Source organism: Bos indicus x Bos taurus, chromosome 10 (assembly GCF_003369695.1).
Source record: "Bos indicus x Bos taurus breed Angus x Brahman F1 hybrid chromosome 10, Bos_hybrid_MaternalHap_v2.0, whole genome shotgun sequence".
NCBI classification, from domain to species: domain Eukaryota; kingdom Metazoa; phylum Chordata; class Mammalia; order Artiodactyla; family Bovidae; genus Bos; species Bos indicus x Bos taurus.
The window spans coordinates 53,418,911-53,431,348 of record NC_040085.1 but is presented as its reverse complement, the minus strand read 5'-3'; the positions used below and the strand labels follow the sequence as shown (position 1 = coordinate 53,431,348).

Genomic DNA, 12,438 nt, shown 5'->3' with positions numbered 1-12,438 from the left:
TATACATACTATTTGAATTAACTTGGACACGTCTAATTACAAAGTAAACAACATCTCAAAGATTCAGACCAACACTACTACTTTGTTATTCTCTTTATATCCTGCTCCCCACATGCCATCCCTAACAATTTTTAGATACATTCCCTCATTCATGTTCCTAATACCGTCCGCTGCTGCTGCTGCTAAGTCACTTCAGTCGTGTCCGACTCTGTGCGACCCCATAGACGCCAGCCCACCAGGCTCCGCCGTCCCTGGGATTCTCCAGGCAAGAACACTGGAGTGGGTTGCCATTTCCTTCTCCAATGCATGAAAGTGAAAAGTGAAAGTGAAGCCGCTCAGTCGTGTCCGACTCTTAGCGACCCCATGGACTGCAGCCTACCAGGCTCCTCTGTCCATGGGATTTTCCAGGCAGGAGTACTGGAGTGGGGTGCCATTGCCTTCTCCAGTTATGAAAACACCAAGGACACTTCGGGCTCTAATCTGGCTTTTCACTTTCACACTGAATACATTCACTAGTAGTAATTCTTTAAAAACTGGAGAGTAAGCAAAATATACTATTTCAGAAAAGTTACACGTTCTAATGGAAAGAACTAGACAGACATACACCACAGCAATTCTATATAAAGCTCATAAAAGCTTCCAACTTAAAACTCCCTGGCGGGAAGTCTACAAGAAACAAAAACTGAAACAGACAACACCGGTGCCCTGCCCAACCACTTACTGAAGCTCCAACTACTTGGTGTTTAATTTTAAGACATTATTACGTTTCTCTAATTATGAAAACAAACTTGAGGACACATATTTGTTGTTATTTCTTAACTGGCTCTCCTTGCCTTTAAACTAGGCAGAGAACTGAAAACCACTAAAAGAATTACTCCGGTGTATTTCTTAAAAAATTATTTTGAATTATTATATTACCAAAAAACCCCAGAATGAAATCAAATGAACACTAAGAAGAAGCAGAAACACAGGAGGGGGGGGCGGGGGAATCTGTTTAAGAGCAACAAAACTAAAGCGCAGTCTTTGAACCGCTAAACATCCAGGGATCAGGTATACTATTTTTCCTTCTTTCAGAGTTAGGGCTTGAGGCGGAGCAGGGTCGGGGGCGGGGGGGCGGTGGCGGTGTGTAAAGGTTAAACAGCTGTAAGAAAGGCTGGACAATAAAATCAGAGGTCAATTAAAAATAGCCTGGAACTGTGAAAACCTATAGAGAAGCATCAAGGTCAAAATAGTATTAGGGGTTGGGCAGATGGCTTTCTCTGGGATAGGTACTGGGAGCTCTCAAACGACGCGAATGGGGGCTGGAAGGAGAGGGAGTAGCGAGTAAGTCAGGGGAAGAAAGAAAAAAACGGCGGCAGGCCGCGTAGGAGACGGAGAAGGGAGGCCGACCCGGAGCAGGGACGGGGTTGAGGGAGGTTTGAAGGAGGAGGAGGAGGAAGAGGAGGGCGAGGGGGAAGGGGAGGGGGAGAGGGAGGGGGCCCGGCCCCGCCCCGGGGAGGCCCGAGAACCCTCCCGCCCCCCTTACCAGAGGGAGCAGGAAACACAAGAGCAGGGCGGCCGCGGCGGGGGGCAGCGGCGACTGCCGACCCATCGAACTGACGGGTAGGCGCCGGGCGGCGCGTCGAGGCTCAACGGGGCAGGCTCCGGATCCCGTCGCGGCGCTGCCTCGGTGGCCGGGCGGGACAGGGTCGGACCGCGGACCTTGAGTGGGGCCGCCGCGGCTGCTGGAGCCGCCGCTGCAGCGCCGACTTCCTCTTCCGGCCCCGCCCGGAGGACGCGGAAACCCCCACGAGCCATGTGGAGTCCGGGGCGGCGCGCGCCTCCCGCCAGGCTCTCGGAGCTTCCCGACGCTGGCGGGCACAAGCGGAGTGTCTGGGCGTGTCTCTATCCAGCTGCCTGACCTGAACTGTCCCCAAGTCCGGGCAGGCGAAGGGACTTTTTCAAGGCCTTCTTCCTTGAAGCTGCGGAGCGTCTGTTCTCTTCCCCAGTAACTACCCAGGTGTTCGAGCCAGAATCCTACATGTTCTGAGTCTTAATTTATCTGCTCTTCAGCAGTCCTAGGCACTCTCATGCTGTGTCCCAAATCGGGTCAGTTCAGTTCCGCTCAGTCGTGTCCGACTCTTTGCGACCCCGTGAATCACAGCACGCCAGGCCTCCCTGTCCATCACCAACTCTTGGAGTTCACTCAAACTCAAGTCCATCGAGTCGGTGATGCCATCCAGCCATTTCATCCTCTGTCGTCCCCTTCTCCTCCTGCCCCCAATCCCTCCTAGCATCACAGTCTTTTCCAATGAGTCAACTCTTCACATGAGGTGGCCAAAGTATTGGAGTTTCAGCTTCAGCATCAGTCCTTCCAATGAACACCCAGGACTGATCTCCTTTAGGACGGACTGGTTGGATCCCCTTGCAGTCCAAGGGACTCTCAAGAGTTTTCTCCAACACCACAGTTCAAAAGCATCAATTCTTTGGCGCTCAGCTTTCTTCACAGTCCAACTCTCACATCCATACATGACCACTGGAAAAACCATAGCCTTGACTAGGCGAACCTTTGTTGGCAAAGTAATGTCTCTGCTTTTGAATATGCTATCTAGGTTGGTCATAACTTTCCTTCCAAGGAGTAAGCGTCTTTTAATTTCATGGCTGCAATAAAATCAGGTCACCTTCTCCCAAATCGCTGTGATCTAGGCCACTGATGTTTCTCTCCTCCAAACTGGTTTCAGTTTCCACTCTCCACAGACCATTATCCACCCAGCTGTCCTGGAGAGATCTTTTTGAAAATGTAAGTCAGATCATGTCACTCCTAACCACACTTGGAACAAAATAAAAACTCTACTCTGGATGACGTTTATGTAACATCATCCCTGCCTTCTTCTGTGACCCCATCTTCATGATTTTTCCCATGCTTGCTTTAAGCCACGTGGGCCCCCTTTATTCTGGTCTTTGTACTGGTAGTTCTCCCAGCTAGAATGCTCTTCTCTCTGAATACTCAGCACTCTGGCATTCACTTAGCAGCTTAAATGTCATTTTCTCAGAGGGAACTTCTTGACATAATCTAAAGTAACCACCCAGTCACTGTCATATCTCATGAGTTATTTAAATTCTCTGCATAGCATTTTTCACTCTTGCATTCTCTTATTTACCTCTTTATTTATTTATGATACTGATTCCCATTTGACAGAAAGGAGTATCTTTGATTTGTTCACTCCTCTATCCATTACAACATTTGGCATAAAGTTGGTCCTCAGATATTTGTTGGATGAATATTCAATACTAAACACTGAATACAGTGCTGTCCCTGCCATCCCACACTCAGGGTTTACGGAAGGACAGAGATGTGTGAGCAAATAGTTCAAGGTGACTAATGACTCTTTTGTTTGCACAAAATGCTATGGGAGTATCAAAGGAACACTTAAAGGGGTGCCAGGAAAAATTTCAACTTAAGCTGAGTCTAGAAGGCTGAGTTAATTTTAGCCAGGCAATGGGTAGGGGAAGGGGGAGACTTCCAGGAAGAGTGAACCATTAGTGTCAAAGCCAAAGGTGACATTGGAGGAACTGCAAAACTCAAGCTTGGCTGAAGTTATGGGTGATGATAGATGAAGTGAGAGAAGAAGGCAGAGGCCAAATCACAACTAGATGGGAGAATCCTGCTTGGAATTTTAGGCTTCAGCTAGTTGGTGGTGAAAAGTGCAGTGATGGACAATTTCTGTTTAAAAGCTCACTGTGGTGGCAGGCAGAGTGGCAGATGGATTGAAACAGGGCAATAGTAGAAGCCAGGAGAACTGTTAGACAACAGAGGAGCCTGGCAGGCTACAGTGCATGGGGTCATAAGAGTCGGACATGATTTAGCAACTAAACCAACACCACCACCACCACCACCAGTAACCTAACCCAGGCAGGGGTAGTGAGGGCCTGAACTGAGACAGAAGTGGCAGAAGAAATGAAAAGGAGAGGGAGATGGTGGATCCAAAGACTCAAGGCAGGATTTGGTGTAACTGAGGGGACATGGGAGATGAGGAGAGGGATGGTTCTCAGGACCCTGCCCTGGGTCTTTTATTGAGATGATCATCACAAGAGATGGAAGAGACTGGGGATGGGAGAGGAGGAAGAAATAATTTTGAACTTGAGTTTGAAATGTTTGTAGGACATTCTATTGCAAATATCTGTAGGTTAATGGCTAAGTCTGAGACTTAGTGGCACAATGAGGCCAGAACTCAGGTCTCCTGTCTGTCAGAGTCTCTTCACATTTTCTAGCTGCCTAGGGCAAGTCAGATTTCCCTTTTGCAAAATGACTGTGATTAGATGACTTCATCTCTAAATATTCCATTCTGCCCATAATGGCCCTTTGCCTGTGAATCTCCAGGATGGCTCCTGAGGCTATCTGAAAATCTCTGGTTTTCCTGCCTGGAAACTCCTGTCCTGGAGTTACGCCATTTTTCTTTCCTCTCAGTTGGGGAAAATTTTGTACCTGCATTCAAAGAACCTGTGGTATAGGCTAGTGCTTGTGCAGTCTCTCTTTACCTGCTTTAGTTTTTTTCAGCTGAAAGATATGGACAGTAAAACCTGTTCTGACTGTCTCATATGAGTATTGTAAAAATTACAGGATTTGTAATTTGAGTGTAATTACTCCATTTTTTTAAAACAAAAAAGTAGGGAGAGGAGGAGAAAAAAATAGAAGGCTGTGCTATTGCAGTGTTAGCACTGTTTGTCATAATTCTTCTGCTAGAATTTTTTCTCATTGGTCAAAGCCCCTGTGCATGATGAAGGAAAATGGAAGGGTTAATGGAAATTTAAAAAGAGTTTAATAACTTTACTATTGGAATGACTGTTAAAGGATTTGGAGTATACCTCTGTTACACAGTTAACTACCTTGGAAGTGTCAGGAAGGATTAAAGTTATGTTGGGTAAATTTTAGTCAATATTTTTCTTCTCTAGATAAACTATGTATAAAAACTCATTATGGAAAACAAATATCATTAATTAAAGATTAATTGAAATTTTTTTCCCAATGATAAAAGACAGAATGCTATTGGTCATCAGAATCTTTCTGTGTTCTAGGAAATGGACAGGAACTATAGGCCCCATTTTACAAATTTGCTAGGTGAAGCAAAGGAGGAGGAGCTAACGCTGTCTCCTACCCTAGTTTACTAAAGATCATTCATACAACCTGCAATTTCCTGGTAGTGCCACAGTGTTTCTTACTCAGAGGACATTGATGAAATTTTGGTCACGAGCCCCACAGACTTCCTTGGGCAATCTAGATCATTGGTATAGTATAGAGCAATGATTCTCAGGGCTTCCCTGTGGCTCAGATGGTAAAGAATTTCCCTGCAATGCAGGAGACTCAGGTTGGATCTCTGGATAAGGAAGGTCCCCTGGAGAACGAAATGGCAATTCACTCCAGTATTCTTGCCTGGAGATTTCCATGAACAGAGAAGCCTGGTGGGCTATAGTCAATGGCGCCGCAAACAGTCTGACACAACTGAGCTACTAACACACACACAGTGATTCTCAATCTTGATTATTTTTATTGAATCACACAGGAGAGCTTTAAAGGATACTGATGTCAGACTGATACTGATGGTCCCACGACTCCCTTTACCCCATGCAGATCTTATATTTAATTGGTCTGGATGTAGTCTGTGTATCATAATTTTTAAAACTCCTCAGGTGGTTCTAATATGAATATAAGATTGAGAAGCTTTGGCTTATTAGGTGATTTTAAAACATGACCTCTTGAACACTTGAGGCAGTATCAGCTTGAACACAGTATCAACACTACCTGGGAACTGTGAGAAATGCGAATTCATCCAGACCTGCAGAATCAGAAACTCAGAGAAGTGCCTAGCAATGCGTGTTTTAATAAGCACCCTAAGCGATTCTGCTACATGTTGAAGTTTGAGAACTATTGGTTATAGAGCAACACCCCTTACAGCTGCCTGCATATTAGAATCAGATGTAAAATAAAAAACCAAACCCTGTTCTCCAATACTAATCAAACTGAAAGAAATAAATAGACACATCCACAATTATTGTTAAAGATTTCAACTCTTCTCTCTCAATAAATAAAAGAACGAGTAGGCAGAAAATCAGTAAATACAGAAGATTTGGTCAACATTATCAACCAACTTGACCTAATTGGCATTTATAGAACACTCCACCCAACATATGCATAATACATATGATTTTCAAGTCTACATGGGACCATTTGGTCATAAAACAAATCTCAATAAAGTTCCAAATAATCCAAATGTGTTCTTTGCCTACACAGAATTAGATTAGAAATTAATAACAGAAAGATACCGTGAAGATTTTCAAATGATTAGAAAATAACCAGACTTTTCTAAATTACCCATGAGCCAAAGGAGAAATCACAAGGAATTAAGAAAATATTTTGAACTAAAGGAAAATGTAAACATGACATGCCAAAAGTTGTGGGGTGCTTAAAAGAAATTTGTAGCACTTATAATAGAATGGTATAAACATTTAAAATCAATAACCTAAATTTCTATTTTAATAAACTAGAAAAGAAGAGCAAATTAAAGCCAAGGTGAGCAGAAGAAAGGAAATTAAAATATCTCAGCAGAAATCAACAAAATAGTAAACAAAGAAACAGACAAACAAAAAATGGGAGAATTAGTGAAGCCAAAAGACCGGCTTTTTGAGAAAACTGATGAGTTGAAAAAACTAAAATATGGAAGATCCAAATTATCAGGAATGATAAAAGAAATATTACTAATGATCTTAAAGACATTAAAAGGATAACATGTGAATATTATGAACAACTTTATACCAATAAGTTTGACCACCTAAGTGAAATGGGAAACTCTTTGAAAAATAAACTACTCAAAAAGAAATAGATCTTTGTAAAAATTTGAATTTGTCATCAAAAGCCCTCCCACAAAGAAAACTTCAGGCTCAGGTGGCTTCAAGAGTGAACTTTACCAAACATTTGAGGAAGAAATAATGTCAATTCTATGCAAACACTTTAAAAAACTTGAAGAGAGGGTAATACTTCCCAATTCATATTTTGAATCCAGCATACCCTAATACCAAAACACAAGCACATACATCAATGAGAGGGAATAGAGAGTCCATAATTAGACATGACTGAGTGACTTCACTTTCACTTTTCACTTTCATACATTGGAGAAGGAAATGGCAACCCACTCCAGTGTTCTTGCCTGGAGAATCCCAGGGACAGGGGAGCCTGGTGGGCTGCCGTCTATGGGGTCGCACAGAGTCGGACACAACTGAAGCAACTTAGCAGCAGCAATTAGACCTACACATATATGGCCAATTGTATTTTTACAAAGGTGCTAAGGTACTTCTGTGGGGGTAAGGTTAATCTTTTCAACAAATAATTGGTGTTAGAAAAATTTAGTATCCATGCCTCCTAAAACAAAACTCCCCCCAAATGAAGCTCAGTTTTTAACTCATGACATATTCTAAATTTAACTTGAAATACATCATAGACCTAAATGCAAAAGACTAAAACCAAAAAGTTTCCAAGAGAAAATCTTTTTCTCCTTTTTCTCTGGTACCTTTTGTTAGGCAAAGATTTTTTAAATAAAACACAAAACCTAGAAACTATAAAAGATAAAAAATTGATAAATTAGACTTTATCAGAATAAAAATTTTCTTCTCTTTGAAAGATAATGTTAAGAGAAGTTAAGGCTAGCCATAGACTAGGGGAAAATATTTGTAAAACATATCCAACAAAGGACATATCCAGGATATATAAGAAGCTCTCATATCTCAATAATTAGAACTCAAAAAGCCCAACTGAAAAATGAAGAAAATATTTGAACGGTTTACCAAAGAGAGAAAAATATGCTTATATAAGCAAATAAGAACATGAAAAGATGCCCAACATCATTAGTTATTAAAGAAATACAAATTTTAAAAAGTAAATACCTACTAGAATGGCAAAAATTTTAAAATTGACCATATGAGGTATTGGCAATGATATGGAGAAAACAGAACTCTCGTACATCGCTGATGGGAATGTAATATGGTACCGTGACTTTGGAAAACTGACAGTTTCTTGCAAAGTTAAACATATACCTACTGTACGATCCAGCCATTTCATTCCTAGATGTTTACCCAAGAAAGCATTCAGTTCAGTTCAGTTGCTCAGTCATGTCTGACTCTTTGTGACCCCATGAAATGCAACACGCCAGGCCTCCCTGTCCATCACCAACTCTTGGAGTCCACTCAAACTCGTGTCCATCAAGTCGGTGATGCCATCCAGCCATCTCATCCTCTGTCGTCCCCTTCTCCTCCTGCCCCCAATCCCTCCCAGCATCAGGGTCTTTTCCAATGAGTCAACTCTTCGCATGAGGTGGCCAAAGTATTGGAGTTTCAGCTTTAGCATCAGTCCTTCCAAAGAACACCCAGGACTGATCTCCTTTAGGATGGACTGGTTGGATCTTCTTTCAGTCCAAAGGACTGTCAAGAGTCTTCTCCAACACCACCATTCAAAAACATCAATTCTTCTGCACTCAGCTTTCTTCACAGTCCAACTTTCACATCCATACATGACTACTGGAAAAACCATAGCCTTGACTAGACAGACCTTTGTTGGCAAAGTAATGTCTCTGCTTTTGAATATGCTATCTAGGTTGGTCATAACTTTCCTTCCAAGGAGTAAGTGTCTTTTAATTTCATGGCTGCAATCACCATCTGCAGTGATTTTGGAGCCCCCCAAAATAAAGTCTGACACTGTTTCCACTGTTTTCCCATCTATTTCCGATGAAGTGATGGGACCAGATGCCATGATCTTAGTTTTCTGAATGTTTAGCTTTAAGCCAACTTTTTCACTCTCCTCTTCCACTTTCATCAAGAGGCTCTTTAGTTCCTCTTCACTTTCTGCCATAAGGGTGGTGTCATCTGCGTATCTAGGTTATTGATATTTCTCCTGGCAATCTTGATTCCAGCTTGTGCTTCTTCCACTAACAGTGTGCAACTCTTCCAATTTCTCCACACTTGTTAGCTTTTGGGTTTTTTTTTTATAATGGCCATCCTAACAGATATAAAAGGGGTACATCATTGTGGTTTTGATTTGTATCTCCCTGATAGCCAATGATATAGAACATCTTGTCATACACTGGTTGGGCACTTGTATGTCCTCTTTGGAGAAATGTCTGTTCAAGTTCTTCACCCACTTTAACTATATAGAGTTTTAAAAGTCCTTTATACATTTTGGAGATTAATGCTTTATCAGATACATAGTTTGCAAGTATTTTCTCCCATCCCATAAGTTTCTTTTCACCCTGTTGTTTGTTTCCTTTGCTGTGCAGACATTTTTTAGTTTGATATAGTCCCACTTTGTTTTTGTTCCTTGTGCTTTTGATGTCATATCCATAAAATCATTACCAGGCCCACTCTTGTGAAGCTTCTAAGAGTTTTTCTTCTAAGAGTTTTAGTTTCAGATCTTATTCTTGTCTTTAACCCATTTTGAATTTACTTTTGGGTTTATCAGTCTTTTGATAGGAGTAATCAAGTTACCACTTCAGCTCAATAATTATCTCATCCATAGATTTAAAAACTGCTCAGTTTCCTGGTATTGTTTTTCTGTAGTGACTACATGGCTTTGGTTAAACAGTTTGCTCTTCTAATACCTGTTTATGAGGTATTTATCCTTGAGCAGAACATGTGATTTGAATGCTTCCTGGGTCACAGGAGGTGACTAGGAGTAGAGACACAAGCTGTCAGCTATGGTTTCATCACTAGATCTTCTGTTTGCCTGTTCAACATGTACTTATTACTCTTCTTGACAGAGCTGCCTCCCAGTTGGAATTTTGTTAGTAAGTGAAACATGGTAGACACTTCTTACTGTGAGGTAAATTTACATATTAATTTGAATCTTGGGGCATGAGAAGAGAAGTAGTTAACAGATGGAAATATTCTAAGAATTCATGAAGCTCACAATTTTGAGGGAGCATGTGAACAAGGTGAGAAACTAAAATTCAGGCTCTGGTCACCTTCTCTTAGGAAATCTTTGTAAGCTGTCAGCAAGGAATTTTGTGGTTTTTTTTTTCCCCCTTGCCACACCACTTAGCATGTGGGATCTCAGTTCTCTGACCAGGGATGGAACCCACACTGCTGCACTGGAAGTGCAGAGTCTTAACCACTGCACTGCTCAGGAAGTCCCAGCAACGGAACTTCTTGAATGTAATATCATGCAAAGTTTAATAATAATCTCTTATAAAAACTATTTTTAATTATATTTTTAAAGCTCAAATTTACTTCTGTTAGGTACTTAGTATATATTATCTCATTTAATTCATATGAAGCAACTTTATGAGGTAAATTATTGTTCCCATTTTGCAGATGAGGAAATTTAGACAACAAATTATGCATATGAGATCTTCCAGCAAGATATGGAGCAAGAATTTAAACCCAATTAGATAGGATTCTGGAAAGAGGGCAGAATAGGAAGCACCAGGAATCTGCCAGTTGGATTCCCATGTATATTATCATAGGTTCTCAATAAATGTTTCCTAAATTAATAAAATCTGAGAATAATTAACAGGCTGTATTGTGGTTTTGAATATTTTTTGGTTCAACTAAATTACTTCCTTAGCATCATCTAAATCTTAAAGAAATCTAGTCTTTTAAGAAATAGCTGGATCTAATTTTTCAAACAAAATCAGTTCTTCGGATTCTGAATTGCCTGGGAAAATCTGAAAGTCTCCTCACTGCTGGGACCAAGGAGGAAGAAACTTAAATTACAGATTTAATATTAAGACATATCATTTTGTTCATTAAGACTTATTAAATCTCAGAAATATCTTTTCAATTGTACAACTTTCTGAACAGTTTAAATTTACAAGTGAGTCCCTGATAATAGCTTGATTTCTTTTTCCTTCTAGAACATATTTCTACACTAAAAATGAAAAGATAAGGATATAAGATATCCTTAAAGGTATATATATATATCTTTAAGATTATAAAATTGTATATAATATATTATTATTATATATAATTTATTCATATAAAAGAATTGTTTTGTAAACTAGGGTTTTATTGTTCTTGGTGTTGAGGTGTAACAAGGGGTGCCGTGGTCTGTATAAATCAGTGTGACTGAGAGGAGTGGTGATTGATTTTAGATGTTTCTGGGAAAGGTAAAGACCAGCTCATTTCCAAGCTTCCCAGGCAGAGCAGATTGACTCACATGTTGCTAAAATCCCTCTCTGGCTCCACGTGAATTAATTGATGTGGTATTCTTGCTTGGAAACTACAGTATTATCTGTTGACATGTCGAGACTACTCTGGGCTCTTAAAACCTAAGACTTTTATTTACAGGAGCCTCCAGATTAAGAACCCATCACCCTCAGATGCTCTTTGATGCACAAGGATACTATCAAGCCTCTAAGTATCATACATTATACAACAGAGTACTTTCCACATGACCTTTCTGGCTCCATTTTGCTGGGATTCTATGAACTATTACCTGCTCAGAAGAAACCAGACTCAGGACTTCTTGGCTAATACTGCAATTCAACAGCAAAACTGTAATGAGCCTCTATTATGTGCAAGATGAATAAGGGATACTTTTGGTCATAAACAAGTGTCCTCCCCACTACCAGATAAAAGATGATACAAATTCACACACAAAAAATTAACATCTTAAATCAATGTTTTATCATTTGTCTGAGTTAGCAGGAAACTAGCAGGAATCCCAATGTGTAGGCTGACCTCCATAAGTTATATGCTTAAAATGCAAGGTATACAATTATATTTTCTCATTAACAAGCCCTGACAGTATTGAGCTTTTCCCCCATCTTTTCTTGTTTTTCATTAACCTATACCTGGCATACTGTGTCAGGTGTGCGTGCCAGAGATTGTGATGATAAGGCTGTGTGATATTCACAGCCCAGCATAGGCATTACTGTGCAACCCGTCAGCAATTGCAGCCGGTCATTTCCAGCCACTTGGATCAGCTGAGATGAGAACATAAATTTAAATGAAAGTGTATTTAGGGTGGTGACCCATTGTCATGAGACACAAATTTAAGGCCGGGAGTTTAAAATTCAATAATGAAAAGGTGGAGCACAGGAATAGGAAAGAGTGAGAGAAGCATTTTACAACTTATGAAGACAAAGAGCTCTCTACATCTATAAATTAACTTTTTCTTCAAGTATAGTATACAGATAGGAAAGTGTACATAATGCAAGCATGCATCTCGGTCCTACACATCTGTGTATCTAGCACCTAATCAAGAAACCGAGCATTACTAACGCCTCAGAAATCCCTGTTGTATTTGCTTCTCGCTAGCAGCAGCAGCAGCAGTATTCACTCCTAAGAGTAGCTGTTTTCTGACTTCTTTATTTCCACAGTGTTATTGAGATAACAATTGACAAAGCATTGTTTACCTTTAAGGTGAAAAATATGATGGCTTGATATTTTTACATACTGTGAAATAATTATCACAAT

The 12,438-nt window shown here is 40.6% G+C and overlaps 1 protein-coding gene across 2 annotated transcripts in view; it reads right to left on the bottom strand.

Moving 5' to 3' along the window:
* SPPL2A (signal peptide peptidase like 2A) overlaps positions 1 to 1,755 on the bottom strand; it is a 56,117-nt gene extending 54,362 nt beyond the window's left edge. The window contains exon 1 of one of the 2 annotated variants that reach the window (XM_027554023.1): positions 1,526 to 1,755. In XM_027554023.1, the coding sequence (XP_027409824.1) occupies positions 1,526 to 1,591 (66 nt within the window). In that variant the 5' untranslated portion in view covers positions 1,592 to 1,755. The remainder of the gene's footprint in view (positions 1 to 1,525) is intronic. The other variant, XM_027554024.1, reaches the window with a different exon arrangement.
* Between the last annotated feature and the right edge of the window lie 10,683 nt (positions 1,756 to 12,438).